Raw genomic sequence first — 18,491 nt, forward strand, 5'->3', positions numbered from 1 at the left:
GTCTCTTGGTTCCATAGCCTGTTATTGAATATTATCCAGATCGAACGTTCGACTCGGGAGTAACAGGGTTAAATGTGGAAAAATATGAAAAAAGTGCACTCGAATTTCTAGGTGTTAAATATTCGATCGAGAATATCTCTTGTTGTATATAACGTATGAACATCATATTTGCCTTTTTTCATATAAAAAAGTAAATCATTGTGAAAACCGACTTTTTGAACTGAGGCCCGTAGGGCCAAGTGTCATACACTGTTCGACTCAGTTCGTCGAGTAGCAAAATGTCTGTGTGTAGGTGTGTATTTAACGTTTTTTTTCACTAACTTTTCTCGGAGATGGCTGAACCGATTTTCACAAGCTTAGATCCCAATGAAAGGTCTTATGATCACATACAAAATTTTTGAATTCTGTTTGGATAGGACTTTCGGTCCCGGAGTTATGGGGTAAAATGTACAAAAAGATGAAAATATGTGTGCTAATTTTCCTAAAAGATGGCGTGACCGATTTTTACAAACTTAGATTTTAGTTAAAGGTTTTATGATTATATACAAAACTTCTGAATTTCATCAGACTTCCGGTTCCAGTATTATAAGGTAAAATGTGTTTAAAATTTTATACCACCACTTAAAGGAGCGAAACAAAAAACGTAAAAAAATCTAAATCAACATCAAAACTGCTCCAATCGGTAGTCATTATCAGTAGATGACCAAACAAAAGCGATTCCTGTTATTCCTTCAAGAATCGAAGAAAATTATTTTGAAGAATATCACAGTATTTTATATGACAGTATAATTGATATGTGAAAGGCATCATTACTCCACTGGATGGATTGAAACAGTTTTGTTCGAGCTTTTGGTTATTTGAATCAAACGAGCTGACATCACCAGTTCCATCATATTATGTGTTGAAGATTGTGTGACTTCTGCACTGCCACTTCTAGTTGGTCAAAAGTCAAGAATCAAAATACAATAGAAAAAGAAGTGTAGTTTTTCTGTATTTGCGCAGTGTAGTTTTTCTGTATTTGCTATCGTGAAGCTGTTGGGTAAACATATTTCGTAAAACAGATATTTTTGCGTATGATATATCATACGCTACACACAAACAAAATTTGACTAATTCAGGTGATTTAATTCCTCATACGATGTAATTCATAAAGACCTAATTTGTCAAATGACGGAAAATTTCATTTGTAATGACTCGCTCGAATTTTACTGGTTTCGACTGTAACTTGCATTCTGCTAGCAGGTGCGACTGCATGAATTCAAATGCACCTTTTACCAACCAAGCAGATGTATGCTTCTGTAGCTCAGTCGATTAACAGACGTACTTGCGATGCAATGATTCTCGGTTCAAGTCGCGGCTGTTGCTATCTGTATTCTTTCTTTATTTCAACGAATTCCATGTCATGGAGTTTTAGACACAATATTAAATGTTCTTCCACGTGAATTTGCGTGAACTGCGACGCTCCAGTATCCTTCCGGAGTAGAACTCGAATCAATGGAAATGCCTCTGTATGGCAGCTACGCTGAAATGAACCAATTTCCATAGTGGGTAAGGCAACGCAATTACTTTATCAAGTTGATTAGCAAATTGACTTACTAGAAGCGATTGGTAACATCTTGAATCAAGGTTATGAACATATTCAAACTATCGTCTGTTCGAAGATTTTTGTTTTTTTTTGTGTGACAAAACATCTTTTCCTTGGACATGTGGAAAATAGTTTTCGAACAAAAGCGGATGGGCAATGTCAAAAACATAACGGGATTGACGAAAAATCGTATAAAACTGACACGTCAATAAACATCTTACTATAGAAGTTATAATCGAATCTGAACGCAAGAAATCACGTAATCAGTTCTCAAATGCAAAGCTACTGCGATTCGATATCCCAGAAAAGCGTTTGTTTATAATTACATTATGTCCATTGATTGATTTTGACCATAGAAAATAAAATCGAAAACTGCACGGAAAGACTGAAATCAGCATTTTGGCGAAAAAATTAGTTGATTTTCTGATTTTAGTTAGTTATTTTTTGAGACAAATTAAAAAATCTTACTTTTGCTAATTTAGATTTTTTAATTCTAATTCCCTTAATAATAATAAAATATTTGTTGAAATGGCTATTTTTTTAGTTGAATTCACCAATTATACGTGCTGTCATTTCTTAGCTAAGGCACGCTTCATATCCATTCAACTAATTTTTTAGTTGAATTAGAGAAATAAAACGTTGTTTTCAACCCACATAAATGGTTGAATTGGTTTCTGCCATTTGCAGCTATATGGCGCTCTGTCACCGAAAAAACGTTAACACCGTAATGACTACTAGCCACTAGATGGCACACGACTACCGAAAAAAAATTTCAGTCACGATTATCTTTTCTATATTGGCAGGTATAAATACGATGTTGTATTGGAGAAAAAGACATAAGCGAAACATAAACTTCTTTTTGAAAATTTTTCTTCTCAATTGCTGTTTTCTTCATTCGAAATTGACTATCTCACTGAAAACTTTGAGCACTCGGTACAAGTAGTACACCGGACAGCGTAGCCCAGAAGGTTGGAAGATACAAAAAACATCATTTGACATATACAATTAGAGTGCAATATTCGAAACTCACTTCACTGTTCCCCGTAAAAACATTATTACGCACAATCGCTTTGAATGCACACAAATTCTGAATAAATACACTTTCCACTAACAGTTTACGTCATTTTTACATATCGGTTTAGAAATTTATATATGGATATATCGTAACACATGCGAAAAACATCTAAACAATTTGCAAGCAGTTTCAACAAGACTGTCCCTTTTAGCTTTCTAATGGATTGTTTTGCTTTGACACTTCTCATGAGTTTTTAGCTAATAAACTTGTTAATAAAACCAATTTCATTTTTGTTTTCTTTATCCTGTCCTTCAGTAATGATGGTGATAGATAAATAGAAACAAATTTTCTGATTTTAATAACAAAATTTGTTGTCAATGAGAATTTCGTACTGGATTGAAATATTGCTGGTTTGTGTCCAGAATATTCGCCAACTAAACACAGTCTCTAAAAATAAGAGTTTTTTTCAACAAAGTAAATTCTCAATTTTAACTAATTTTTTTAGTTATTTTGGAAATTTTGTTGTTAAAATCAACTAATTCAAAAACAGTAATACGAATTAGGCGCAGAGCTAATTTCGGTCGTTCCGTGTGCTATAATTATTTACTTCGTTTCACTTTAGGTTGTAGCTCTGTTGTAGTTTTTTTTCCAATGTAGTTCCCGTAGTTAGCCGGAGTTGTAGTTGCTAGCTCGTAGTGAGTAGTAGTACAAGAATCACACGTGGACCAATTTTTCTCTTCTCCCCCTCACCACATCTAGGTTGTGACGTACGACGCCAATGGACAGCCTATAACTGGAAAGCGAGGCCGCGGTAGAGGACGCGGTAATGGGGTAAGAATCTCTTTACCATTTTTGTTCTATCGCTTAGCGCGTTACCTTTAGAATGAGGCAAAAGTTTTTCAATTAAACCTCGCAAAGCCTACAAATCCCACTTATTCTCTTTCTCGCTCTGTCTCAGTCTCTGTCTACGGAGACGGGGTGAAAAACTTTGACTTGCCATAAAAACGTGGCATCTTTCTACGGTTCCCTAATACGACGGGCAGCAGCAGCTTAAAAGCCTGCCGGCTTTGCCTTTACTGGCTGGCCTTCTTTTTACGCTATACTACTACGATACAGCTCGTAAAAGGAGCAAGCATTCTGGATCTGCCTCAACAAAAACCCCCGGCACCGGCACGGGAAGTCATCGTCCGTCCCCCGGGTCGACACCGTCAAAACATATGATCGCAATAGAAACCCATTCCGGCATGGTGATACCCCGTTTTGAACGGCGACTGCCAATGTCATCTATTCTGAACCACTGCCGGTGTCGTCATCGTCGTCGTCTACCAGCGTCTGTAGGGGATTCCCCGAGTTTCGGTTTGTTGCTACTTGCTCTAGTAAGTCTGCTTCCGCCTGGGACGAAAAGAGAAAGTATAAAAAAGTATCGGAATCAAAGTCAAACCGCAGACCTCGTCGTCGTCGTCGTCGTTGTCGTTGTCGTTGTCGCTATCGTTCGAGACGTTACCGACCTGCTGCTCCCTGCGACTCACAACCGTCGACTAGGAACGAGGGAACATTCTTTCCAACAGACAAACAGTTGTGTAGGGATCACTTTGCCTGGCTGTGTCTGGTGTGTCTATAAAAACACATAAAACCGTATCCGTAAAATGCCACGCCGACAGTAGCAGCAGCAGCAGCCCCAACCGTAAGGATAAGAGAAAGTACGAGCAAAGGATACATCCTTCTGAAGACGAGACTAGGACGAAAACGACGTCCGTTTCTCACTCTTCCCATTCATCGGTATCATGATGCCGTAAAGTGCCCTTACACTCTCTTTTCCTGTTATGAAGAACGGGAAGCCAGCAGTCAGATACGATGACGACATTACCGGGGGGAGCAGGGAGCAGAGGCTGAAAGATTCGTAGTACAATTCCTGAAAATCCTCAATCGGTCCCCGGTGTCTCACCTTAACTTACACAACTCACAGGTTCGGTTAGGTGAATGCCGAATCGCTGCTCTTCTCCCAGCACCATCCACATCAGTCTGGGACGCAACAAAAAAAAACGCTTCGGAAAGTTCATTCTGATACTGGGATTCCAACCCCCATACCAACCAACACTCTGTGGCCATGAATTTTGAATGGGAAGAAATTAAACTTCCTTCTGCCCGTATAAAAAATTATGACTTAGACTCTCGTTGGACGGAATGGCGGAGAGGGGGGGAGCTGGATCAATCGGCTGAAACAATTTTCTCGATCCGGTTGCCATTGAGATACTTTCCCTCGTTCTCTCCAGCCGAACGAAAAGGGAAGGATCTTTATTGATGTATATTTTTACTGTAATGTTTGTCATGCTGTGCGTTTAAAGTAATAGGAAATACTTGCTTTGGCTGAGAAATTTCCTGAGGAAATCGTCAATCCAAAAGTTGTATTCCATTACAACTTCTGCTGATGCTGCTTTATATACAAAATTCTGAAAAGTAAAATTGCATTCAGAGTGAAGGTCATATCTGAACCATCTGAATAGCTTCCGTATGTCATCTGGCAACACGATGACATCAGCGAACGTTTATTGCAGGAGCCACGCGACAATTTTATTTGGATCTATCGGATGACGCTTCGGAATTTGTAACCGAAAGAGTCCTCAGCCGTCAGCCGACAATTGAATCATGTAAAAACGAATTTTCTTTCTCAAATGATTCGAATAAAAGTTCGAAATTTATTTACACATTTTTTTTCCCTTTATTGTTACTAACAATCAAATTAAATCAAATCGAAAGCACGACCAAAAAATCACAATTCCGTGTATAACTAAACGAGAACAGTAAATCGATATTCGACGAAATTATTGGTATTTCGGCAACAATTGCTTTTTTTCCATAATGTCCGGTTGATTCTCAGCAGTGCATAATATTAGACCGACAACATGAATTTCCGTATTTAACAGCAATCGACCATTTTGCCTAAGCCAGCAAATCAAAGATATCAATTTACCAAAATCTCGGTAAACAACTTTCAGATGACCAAAAATGACACAAATTTTTGCAGATGTACAATGGTTTCGCTAATATTTTGGAAATATATAAAAAATAACAAATTTATTTCTTGTCAAACCAACTAAAGCTACTAGCAATGTGCAGACTTTTGCGAACTCTGTGTCTGTACTCGTTGGAAAATTAAATCTTGCTTCTCGGCAACCTTGTCGGTCTTTTATTTTGAAGAAAAAAGAACGGAATCTGTTTTGTTGTTAGCAATTTTTAACCGCTGGCATGGCCTACTGAGAGGGATACCGGATAATAATATTAATATTAGGATTAATAACCCTAACAATTGACTAAAATAAAATCAATCAGTTTGAAAACTATATTCGATTATTGCTGGAAGGGAAGAACGTTCTAAACCCAAAACAGACCAGCTGCCGGGGAAAGATCATCTTACACGAATATGCATTACACGGTTCAATGAAAGTTGCCATAAATGAGTAATATGTTACCTTACAATACCAGGAAAATGGATGAAGTGTCAAATTAATGAAAATTCATTTTAAAATAAGCAATTTTGTGTAACTTTGTAGGTCTTAACAAATTTTGGAATGGCGACAGATTTTAAACAATTTAAACTATCGAATGCTTTGATTGAATTCTTTTCAGTAAACCGAGTAAACTGAACACTAGGGTGGGACAAAATTTTGATTTCTGCTCCACCCAACTTTTGGTGTTCCTTTTGTGTCCCATAAGCACTATGCACAGTTATAGCTCGATCGGTAAAACTATATTTTCGCACCCAAAGTTCAAAGTTTTATGGGATTTTCTATGAGAAAGTTAACTTTTTTCAAAAAAATCGGCGAGAGATCACCCTATAGATGCTAAAATTCAGTGCATATGTTATTTACGTAGGAAATCTAACGAGGAAGAAAACCTTCGAAAACTACAAAACAATCCGGCATTTGTAGAAAAAGTTATTCAAGGAATAACATTCGATACAAGGTTCGAACAATGGCTCATTCCCTAATAGATCTAGCACCACTGCCGCTAGTGGTCGTGATATGATTTGACTTTCTTTAATTATGCGATAAACGTTGATCTGAGTTGTTTGATGTCTTCACGATAGTTACTCAGTTTAGTATGAAGATTCTTTTTAAGTAACAAGTCATTTTTCAAAACTCATTGTAAATACACAAAAAAAGTCTAACTTTTTAATTTGAAGGAATAGGTTTTCGGGGCCTTCGACAAAGTACTCTCAAATCCAAAAACTTTGGCGAAGACATAAACTCTTCTGAAAAAATTTCAACATTTCTGAATATCGTTGCTAAAGAATTTTCACCTTTTTGTGGGTACTATTTTATTCAAATGTTTCTATTATTGCAAAAATGGGCACTATTATTGCAAAAATGTTTCTTGAAACACCTAAACCTGGCTCAAAATCTAAATATTTCAGTGCTCATTATTACTTCATTATTACTTTTTCATTTAACCGTGTAAAAGCGAGTGTCGAGCTTAGCGGAACATTATAGCCTATAGGTTCCAATACACGTCCAATTCCGGACGTCTCTAATTCCGGACGATCTAGTTGAGCACAATTGCGTTTCAATTGAAACTGACGAAAAACTGTTCGTCAAACTAAACGTGAAGGCGTGGAGGCTATGAATGTATTGTCGCAGCAGCACGAGCTTGCAATTCGCTGGACAGTCCAGCGAAGCGACGACTCTAAGCGACGTCAGTTGAACTGTCATTTCCTATTAAACAACTGATAGAACCATGTTATATGATAAATATTTTGTTGTCTTAATTATTAACCACGTGCTTTGACATAAATGAACATAACAACATAACAAAGGAATAGGAAATTTCTGTATGCGCTATAAATTGATAATGTACAGGGTCCGGCACTCGAAGTGTAACCAATTAAAAAGGCCATAAATTCAGTTTGGAAAATTACTTTTACTTAATTCAAAGTACAAAATGTGTAAAAATAATACAAAATTCAGAATCAATTCACTTTTGCTCGATATGACCACCTTTTGCCTTGACTATGGCCTCGAGACGGTCAAAAAACGAATCGCAAGCTGCCCGAATGTGACTTGCAGGTGTATTTTGGCCCACTCGCGGACAATAACTTTTTTCAGCGCCTCGAGACTGGTGTATCTTTTAGTTCGGACTTTGCTCTCCAAAATGGCCCAAAGAGAATAATCCATTGGATTCCCATCTGGTGAATTCGAGAGCCATTGTGTGGACGTGATGAAGTTCGGAACGTTGTTTTTCAGCCATTCTTGGTTCACTCGAGCTTTGTGAGACGGTGCCGAGTCCTGCTGAAACGTCCATGGTCTGCCACCGAAATGTTTGTCTGCCCACGGCTTCAAAGCAACCTCCAGAATACTTTCCCGATAATATGTCGCATTTACCTTGACGCCAGGCTCGAAGGTCTGAAGTTGGTTACACTTCGAGTGCCGGACCCTGTATGTTTAGGAATCAACGTAAGTACTCATTAATTAAAGGACTAAAATATACTGTTTTTGAATCAGTTCTAGCCATTAAAAATGAGAAATTTTCGCACTTATGAAAATAGGAAAACAATTACCTATCCCAAAGATTTTGCTGATGAATAGTTGAAATTATTTTTTGGAAATTTTTTAAGCGACGATCCTGAGGAATGTTGGGACATGAGATTTTTGAACACGTTGTATTATGATACTTGGAGTAGGAGTTCTTATTCCGCAAACCGCTCCACATTTTAACCATTGTTTATTTTTGTATAGTTTAATTTGAGTTTGAGTGTTATGACTTGGGTAACCGTGCTTGTAATTATCTCAACTTCACTCTTCATCTCATTTATTGGAACCTATAGTTAGTGTGAGTTCTGCCATCTCGTATTGAAGTTGGAATTTTCGCGCTGCAATCCCAAGTAACAACTCGAATTCCTTATGGTTCTGATTACTATTAGCTTAGGAGTGGTTAAAGTTCTACTCAAAAGCTTAGTGCCATTGCTGAAAACTGCCAAACTAGTTTACTTCTCTACTGATGAATTTAAAAAAAACACATCAGTTTGTTTAGGAAAATTTACCAAATAGACTGAAAACTGCTTTTGCGTTAAGCAACAATGACTGTTTTCTTAAGATAGTAAATTGTCCCTTAAGTATACAGAAGAGAGGTAGGGGGACGGGAGGGGGGGGGGGTTATTTCATGGCCGCCATTTTGATGTTCTATGCCGTAGAATTTATTGACATCAAATAAATTTGTACAAAAAACGAAGAAATGTGATGACGCAACGAAACAAATTTATACAAAAATGACGATAAATCAAAAAATATAATTTTTATAAATCATGGAGACTTTCGTAAAAAAAAAGTACAGGTGTGTAATGTCAGAGACATAACTGGATGTCGTGAATACGAATATGCACGCTTTATTTATGCTTCCGAATTCGAATTGGTAGCTGATCGATTGTTTGAATTGTGCAACTTTCCACTCTTTCATTACTAGAAATTTAAACGATGCGCCTAGACTAAATTACAGATTAGTTACATTAAACATTCTGAAACGCAATTATATATTATGAAATAAGCAGTATAGTTCTTTAAAATAAAATAATGGTGGCTCTGAAAAGAACTTTTTATTAAAGCGTTCGTGATAGTAAGTGACGAGTTGAGTTAGTTCAGCACGCAGACTATGAATTCTAAACCCATATTCCGGAACCAAGCTCTGAAACTTCAAGACGATTTTTCGCCATGACTACCAGAATGGGTTGTACAGTAAAGTAAAATTCCGCATAATTCTTTAGGAGTATTATTATGGTTCTAAAAAGAACCGAATAGAAGTCTGGAATAAAGAACTGGACCCTGAGTTCAAGAACTAAATTTAGAGCCAATAACAGACTCAGAATCCAGTTTCAATTCTAGAATTGCAATGTCGAAACTCGAAATCGAAATCAGTTCCGGAATAACATACAGTTTCAGCACACAGGCTCTGAATTCTAAACCTATATTGCGAAACAAAAATCTGAAACTAGAACTTCTCGTTACGACTACCGAAAAGCAAATGAGAGTTGCGACCTGAGCGTTTGAGGTTTAAACCACGCAGAAGGTGCACTCTCCGTCGCTACTGGTTGAAGGTTTAACTCCCACGACGTCTGCTTCCATCGAACGCACGAAAAGAAATGATCGATTTTCATTTTTTTTTTTTTTTGCATAAATATCTGTTTATTAATCTTATTTTTGTGTATTACATCAACATTTTACAGTACAAGTGTTTTGACCCTTTGGCCTTTCATCTTTGTTGTTCATACGATTCGTTATTAATAATAGGTGTTTTAGTTACTCTTGTTTTACATACTAAAGTTTAATCATAATATTTATTTTAATTATTAATAAAATATCTACATACTTATAACTATCCCTAACCTAATACGTGCAAATTTTGAATTATTTGTATTTCAGAGATTGAGCACCTCTCTTCAAATTTCGTGCAGTATTGTTCGAATTTTTGTTCTAGTATATCCAGTGAGGCCATCTCATGTACTTCACTAGTCCTTGTCCAAGGGGGTAGATTTAGAATCATCTTTAAGATCTTACTTTGAATGCGTTGAAGCCTAAGTTTGTGTGTTCGTGCACAACCCCGCCAAACAGGGACTGCGTATTCAATTGCGGGGTAGATGATTTGTTTATAGACAGCCATCTGATTCTTCAGGCATAGTTTAGATGTTCTACAAATCAGCGGATACAGAGACCTAATGAGTATGCTGCATTTTTGAACGATTTTGTCAACATGTGACCTGAATATCAGATGTCTGTCAAAGGTGAGTCCTAGATAGATAACTTCATCGGACCATTGAATGACCTCATCACCGAATCGTATTCTGCATTCGTCTGATGGAACAAGTTTTGGAGATCTTGAATGTGGAAACAAGATGACCTGAGTTTTTGCTGCATTGATCACAATTTTCCAGCTTGTAAAATATTCTGTTAAAGCGTCCAGACCTGTCTGTAGTTTATTTTTCAGAGCATTAATGACACGACCTTTGTAAAGAATGGCAGTATCATCAGCAAATTGTGACAGAACACCACCACCTGGAAGAGGTGGGATGTCTGATGTGAAAATGTTGTATAGAATGGGACCTAGGATACTTCCCTGGGGTACACCAGCAGGAATAGTAAATCTTTCTGAAAGTGCATTATTCAGAGAAACCTGGAATGCTCTATCTACAAGATAATTTTTGATAATTTTAATAAGATACATGGGAAAATTATACCGATGCAGTTTGAACACCAGTCCATCGTGCCACACATTATCGAATGCCTTTTCAATATCCAATATTGCCATGGCAGTCGTTTTTGACACTGATTTGTTTTGCTGGATGACGTTGTTAACCCTTTTGAGCTGGTGGATGGTGGATCTTCCTTTCCGGAACCCAAACTGTTCTTCAAGAAATATATCCTGTTCATCTGCAAAAGCAAGAATTCGCCTTTGTATTGACTTTTCAAACAGCTTGGATAGGGCAGAGAGTAAGCTGATGGGCCGATAGCTCTTGGAAAAGGAAGGATCTTTCCCCGGTTTCAAAACTGGGATAACTTTAGCTAACTTCCACATTGAAGGGAAGTAACCAAGCTCCCAGCACCTGTTAAAAAGTTTAGCTAAGAAGACAAATGAGCGAATACTCAAATGTTTCAGCTCAATGTTGAATGTGTTGTCGAAACCGGGGGCCTTCATATTTTTGGATTTTTTCACAAAAGCCATCAGCTCATTCGCAGTGACTCTACTTTCCTCAGGAACCAAGCTGTCTGATTGGTCAACCTCAGCTACGCTATCAGCAACGGTTCTTTCATATGGACTAACAATGTTAAGTCCTAAATTGTGAGAACACACAAACTGCTGGCCTAGCGCATTTGCCTTCTCTACTGGTGTGATTAAAGGTATTCCTTCAGTTGCGTCCTGGGGTGACATCAGAGGAGGAATAGGCTTCGGTTTTTTCTTAAGCACCTTCGTTAAGGACCAGAAGGGCTTTGAATGTGGGAGAATTTCTCGAAGCTTTTGCTGGAAGTTCCTGTTGCGAAGCTCAGATATCCTTTCCTGGATTATCCTAGTTAAGTTGTTATAAGTAGTCTTCCTATATAGGATGCCAGTTCGTTGATACTGCCTCCGGTAGATATTCCGAAGTCGGATGAGTTTCTTGGTGACACTGTCGATTTGAAGAGAGGAACTCGGCATATGTTGTACTGGAACCGTCCTATCACGAGCGACTGTGATTGAATGCTGGAAGGAAGAAAGGGCTGCATCGATTTCCATCGGGGAATCAAGTGGCAAATCGATATTGATAAGTTGGTCGGCGATATGTTGAAATTGGACCCAATCGGTGCGATAATAGTTCCTCCGAGGTTGAATAGGCACTGTTTCTGGTGAAGATCCCAACGTCAATATTACTGGAAAGTGATCCGAAGAGAGCTCGTAGAAGACAACCGGAGAGCTGTCTATGGCAATGTTGCTGATGAATATATCCAAAATGGAATGAACTCCCGATCTGGAAAGTCGCGTTGGTTGATCCGGTGCGAAGATGTTGTATTGTCCAGCTTCGTAATCTTCGGCAAGTACGAATCCGTTTCGATTCTGTCTTCTGTTTCCCCACAGCTCATGCCGTGCGTTCAGGTCCCCAGCAATGATGAATTTGTTCTGTCGTCGAGTGAGCATAGCCAGATCTCGCTTCAATGATGCACACGTACCATCTCGAAGATTGGTTTGTTTGGGGCAGTACGCTGCAATGATGATGATGGGTCCCATCGTCGTTGTAATCTCAATTCCGATGGCTTCTATGAGTTGCAATTTAAAGGCTGACAGAAGCCTGTGCTGAATGGATCGTTTAATGGCAATGGCAACTCCCCCTCCTCTGGTAGTTGCCCTGTCGAGCCTGTGAATCCTGTAATTGGAAATAAAAATAGAAATTTCAGGTTTAAGATGAGTTTCAGTTAAAATAGCAATATCGGCATTCTTCTCTTGAAGAAAGTCGGACAATTCAGCAGTTTTGCTCCTGAGTGAGCAAGCATTCCAGTTTACTATAACCAACTCATTATATTGCATATTCGATGATGAATTTGCCTAAGGCGTTGATTTGATCTAACCGCGTTCTGCAGTTTCGTAGTTTTGTTGTCATTGTTTCAAAAATGACGATCAGTTGTTCAGCAGAAAATAAATCACCAGAGTCATCCTTTGCTTGTGGTTGATTATTGCCCCATCCAGGAGGGATTTTTGAGGAAGATTCTTTATGTGATCCAGCGGCTGAATCTTTTGGATTGCTGCGAGGAAGTGGCGGCAAATTCGGAATATCCCTCTTCGGTGGGAGCCGTGGGAAATTAACTTCATCCTTCCGTGGAACATTCTTGCGCGTTGATTGTTTGCGGGACGCCTGTTGTCGAATATTTGTGAACTCAGCACGTTTGGGACACGATTTGCTAGTAGATGGATGGTCGCCATCACAGTTCACACATTTTACAGCGATGTCATCTAGTAGGCAATCGTTGGTATTGTGTGGTTCGGCACATTTCCCGCACCGACTTTTCATGTGGCAATTCCTCGCTCCATGGCCGTAGTTCAAACAGTTCGTGCACTGTGTGACATCCCGATGTACCGGTTTATACTTTTGCCATTCGATGATTATGTGAAATAACGATTTAATCGTTTTCAGTTGACTCATGGTGATGGAGCCCTTCTCCAGATGAATCAGGTACAGTTGATCTCTAAACTTTTTGTCCGTATTATGTCGCTTCATTTTAAATACCATCAAAGGCTGTAGTCCAGCCTCCGACAGTGCCTGCTTTAGTTCGGCTTCCATCATGTCGGGTAGTCCTCGAAGTACAACCTTCATAGGTTTGTTGGCGGCAATATCGTGTGTGAAGTATTCCGCTTTTGTCTGCTTCAGATAGCATTCCACTCCTTTGTAGTGGTTCAAAGCCGGAACAGTTATTTTGTAGCCTTCAGTACATAAACGGATTGTTGCCTGTAGTCCTTTGCTGATCAGTGTGTTGAAATCCGAGCGTAGAGTTGGTGGGAAGCCCTTCAGGTAGAAAGGCGGCATTTTTTCCTTCTTCTGCAGTTCCTCTTCGACATCTACTGGCAGATCAGCATATTGGTTTTTACTCAGCAAACGGTCGTTTACCTGTACATCACTTGGCTTCAGACGCTTAGCATCCTTTGGATCCTTCTCGGATCTATGGCGGTTTTTACCCATAGCTTGGGTAGGTAGACAACTGCGAATAAAAAATAAAACAAAATCGAAATTAGTCGTAGTAGGTTATTCGTCTATCCACATCGAGTGTTAGATGACGAATGAAGGTCCACTTGGCAGGGATATGCCTTTATAGTGGTTTTCAGTAGGCTTTCGTGGAGTTTAAAGTTTTAATGCAAAATTACTGATGTAGCATTGAATGCAGTTACGAGTATTCATTAGTATCAAAAATATTACTTGGAATACCACATTTTTCCCACTAAATTTACTGTGAAACAGTTTCTTAGAAATCAAGAAAATTACCTCCGAATTCACTAAATTACCAAATTGTGCTCGCCCGTGCGCGCTATTAGCAAGTTAGCTATTAGCATTACCTTCGAAGAATTGGAACATTCTGTTTGAAAGGACTTCGTAGCCGATTCTCAACGTCCAGAGAACCCCGATCCTTGTGACACTACGAACTGCCGAGGTTAGAAACTGTTCGACAAACAGCAAATTTTCGATTACAGTAACCAGTTTTCACTTTTCTACACAGAACCACAAAACTACCTAATTTTGAGTACTTTCCACCTGATTTCGGGGTTTCTTTTAGTAACCTGATTTCAGGTAAAGTGGTTCTAAATAGTATCCGTAAGACACTTGTAAATACTCTGAGTAGAGTGTTATATCTACTCACTAGTAAGTTATTTTTACTCAGCGGTTGAGTTCTATTAGCACAGTTTTAAGTTGAATGCAGTTTATTTAATTTTAGCTCACTGTTTGGGTGGTGTTGCTTCTTGCGTTTTGGCAACAATGGAGAGAATGAATGGAAGAAAAGAAGGTAGTTTCTATCTTCTGTGTAAGTGAAATATCTGAGTTGAGGTTTTCCAACGCCTACTGATTGCATTGGCTTTGTGAGTATATTCGAAAAACAAACTTTTTTTTCCTATTAATAGCGAAAAACACTCATCGGCATCGGTCTCTGAACGACAATCATCCAACATTCGATGTGATACCAAAGGTAAGCCTTGCTCCTTCTGTAAAAGCAGCTAAAGCTCTTGACTGTGCGTTCCTTTCACCTCTTACTGTTGCTGATGCTGGATGCAACAAGCGTCTGATCTTTCCGTCGCAGATATCGAGATCGGTATCCAAACCGAAACCAGACCAGATGAATGGAGCTAACCCACCGTAAAGGACCCATTGCGGTCGGCACCGGGAAGCGAGGGATCAAACAAATGTGAATCCAAGCGATTCCCAGTAGCGCCAGCAGCAGCAGCAGCAACAGTATGAATCATAATTCTACACGTAAATTCTTTTCTTGCTGTGGATTTCCCTCTTCATCATCATCGTCGTCGTCGTGGCCGTCGTCGTCGTCGTCGTAGTCCATCGTTAGACAGCCGCCACTTGTTGAACAAGGCGCGCAGGGTGAACTTTTTGCTTGATTCCAAAGTCGTACCTTTTTCACTTTCCGGCACTTGCTCGGACAGACAGCAGCAGCAGCAGCAGCGAGCGTCCCGGGGAAAGAGCTCGGAGTCCCAACCCAATCGTTCTCCGTTGCTTTTTTTCCCACAGCCAAGGCAGATGGTGATGCTGCGGTTGCTGTCTGTTGTTGTTGTTGTTGCTGCAGGAGACGATATCAAATATCGCTTTATATTCAATGTTTACGAGAAGTGATGCACAGCCGAAGATTTGGCCCCCCTCGGGTCGTTCGGTCTAAATAACTGGTCCGTATCGTCGTTGCGATATTCAGAGGCGTGTGCTACACCACACACAGACACACACACGCCGGCCGAGAGTTGCGGTTTGGACGACGTTCGACGGGCAGCACCGTGTGAACATTTTATGTTCCGCAGGGGCGCGCATCATGCCGCTGGAAGTCGAGAATTGATTCATGCTCGTAGTCATCGCCGTCGTCGTCGTCGTCGTCGCCACCGTCGTGGTCGTTCCTTTTGACGCCTCCGCCGTGTTGTAGCGCGGACGAACGGTTGTTGTTTGTTTGCCGGCAGCGCAAGATATCATGATGAGAGATGATGATACACATGATGAGTGTTTGTGGGTCCGTGTGTGTGTGTGTGTCAGTGCGCCGCCTTTCGGTCTCGTGCGCCTTGCGCCTGAACCCGGGCTACGGATGAGTTATAACGCATAAAAACTCGAAGCGAAGCGCCACCGCTGCCAGACTCTGGGAAAGAGGTAACTTAATTTCGTTTTTTTTCGTGAATGAATTTCGGATCTTGAAGAGGAACAGACCGCACAGTTGGTTTTACGACAGCCGCAGCCGCACACGTGCCAACATGTGGTAATCGGTGTGTTATGACTCAATCCGATTTGATCTATAATCGTTGGAAGCATGCGTCCCTGTTTCACCACCCAAACGAATTAATCATCTTATTCGCCTTTGGCTTATCTTTTTTTTTCTTTTTGTTTGTCGCGTTGAGGTCAAATGGGTTTCGTCGGACCGACACCTTAATTGGATTACATGGTGTACTAATTGAATAATCGCCTGAGATAACCGACAACTTGTTGACTAAAAGTTGGGTCCTAGATTGCCTTGACATTCACCCAAACGGCACACTGGCAAAAGAGCGAGCGAAATGATCATGCTTCTTCCTCCGAACTGTGTTAGTTTTCACACTTATCCTCGGAAACTTTATCTATAGCTGGAAGCATGTTCCCGAATAGCAAAAAAAGAAACTTTCCCATTTGCACACTATTCTCATTTGCTCTTCATTCATACCTTGACTTTCAACTATAGAAACACTAGTTATCCTCTGACAATGTCCTAGCTTGGGTTGTGGTGAGGACTAGAGAAAAAAAAGAGATGTCAGTATATAAGTAAACCATGGGACTACCGACTGACTACGGTGGTAGTCCGTTTGAAGAATGATAATGAAAATGAAACCGGAATAGTCGTGCGGCCAAACCGTAGTCCGTACGCTGTGGACTAGTCAACAGACCGCAGACAGAAAGACAGACAGAAACGTTCCGGTCTCCGGTCGGTCGAGGAAGCAAAAGGATCCTCCCCCCCGGGTAGTAGAGTGTCACTGAGCGCCGGTGGAACCCAATGAAAGGAAAAGTCTTCCGAGGTTCCGTCTCTTCCAGCCGGAGAAAGTGAAATTCCTGCTTACTTTGCTGGCGCAACCAACAAAAGCCGTGTACCCGTGAACATCCGGAGACCATGGATAGAATGGATGGAAAATCTCTTCATTTCCATGAAATGTGTAAGCCATTGCCACGTCTTCTGCTGCCGAGCACACATAAGAGTGACACAGTAACCTGCGCGTTTTTTTTTTCTTCCCACTTTCTGCTCCCCGGCAAACCTGGCAAACTGTGTCACATTTTCCACAGGCGCGGGAATCTTCAAAGGCACGAGAGAGAGTGTGTGGCGCAAAAATTTCTCAGCCTACTTATGGTCGTGTCTCACATCGACGACTACGACGACCGAAGAGGTGGGAAAAGTACCGTTCGTTCTAAATACTTTGCCGCTAGAAAACCTGTTCTCTCTCTCTCTCTTCCTCGAGGCTAAAACTGCACAGCAAAAAGTGCAATGCCATTCGCTTGCATCGGATGCTGGTCGTGGGGGATGAGATGATCTCTCCTTGCAATGTTCGTCACGCGAAATCCAACCTTTCCCCCTCATATGCGTATGGGACAGCCGCCACCTGGGGGTGGTGGGGATTTGCTTCTGCTGTGCAGTCGTCACACTGACGAAGAACAGAGGTTCTTTGCACAAAGGTTGTTTACTGCCAGTGCAGAGATGGTAAAATCACTTCCACAAACACACACGACCTGACAATGTTCGGTGGGAACTGGTGTGTGCCTGGGGGCCACCGACAGAATACAAAAAGACGAAGACGATGAAAATCTTCCGATAAGTGCAACTGCAGTTGCCTCGGCACTGGAAGAGACATCCGACCTGTTCCTCGGAGTGCAATCGAAAAGTGCTTGGTGCGCAGAATTGGGGGAAGGGTAGGAGAAAACTATTTAAATTGCAAATAATTTTTCCTACTTTCTTGATTGGGTTTGGATGAGATGAGAAAGTGGGAAGGGAACAAGTGAACGCAAACACTTCACTCTCATACATGCATACACACACACACGTTCTGGCCTTTGGGGACCAGGGAAAGTGGAACAGCGGAGGTGATTTGTGGCAGCATAGATAACTACGCTAATAGGAATGTGGTTTATGGATTTTTGGCACGCGACCTATTCTTCTAGGCTTTAACGTTGTCGAACTTTAACCTTTTCACATGGGAGCACTTTTTTGCTTCAAAAATCGTAATAATGGCACGGAACCCACTTAGTAAGATTATCCAGCCAATCAACTAGTTTACTAGTGGGGTTGAGCTGTGAAAAAAATATCGATGTGACCTTCGAGCGGCTTGGAACAAAAAGAGCAGTTATTTTAGGTAATCCGCTTGTTTCTTTTTTTTTTGGGTTTCCAGCAGTGGCGTCTCGTCTTCACGTGCACCTTGTGCACTGCACAGCCGGTCAAAATGAAGTATTTGAGTGCATGCTTTCTGGTCAATGACTTGCCGCGACCAACACGTGGCGCTCTGAATTCACATCTCATATACATCGAACTTAAAATTTCAGGTATCTCTCGTCACTATGTTAGTGTCTTTTTTGTGCACATGAATTACTGCACAGATTCAAGTAGAGAAGAAATTACTCAGCACAGCATTGAGATTTGTTGTTCTCTGTCACGTTTAGCTCTGTGAGAACTTGTA

At 40.4% G+C, this 18,491-nt stretch overlaps 1 protein-coding gene across 3 annotated transcripts in view; it reads left to right on the forward strand.

Moving 5' to 3' along the window:
• LOC131436880 (methylcytosine dioxygenase TET) overlaps positions 1 to 18,491 on the forward strand; it is a 406,314-nt gene that overhangs the window by 134,613 nt on the left and 253,210 nt on the right. For 2 of the 3 annotated variants that reach the window (XM_058605845.1, XM_058605846.1), the window contains exon 5: positions 3,360 to 3,431. The exons of the other annotated variant lie outside the window; for it this stretch is intronic. In XM_058605845.1, the coding sequence (XP_058461828.1) occupies positions 3,360 to 3,431 (72 nt within the window). The remainder of the gene's footprint in view (positions 1 to 3,359; positions 3,432 to 18,491) is intronic. 3 annotated transcript variants of the gene reach the window in all.

Source organism: Malaya genurostris, chromosome 3, assembly GCF_030247185.1.
Source record: "Malaya genurostris strain Urasoe2022 chromosome 3, Malgen_1.1, whole genome shotgun sequence".
NCBI lineage: Eukaryota > Metazoa > Arthropoda > Insecta > Diptera > Culicidae > Malaya > Malaya genurostris.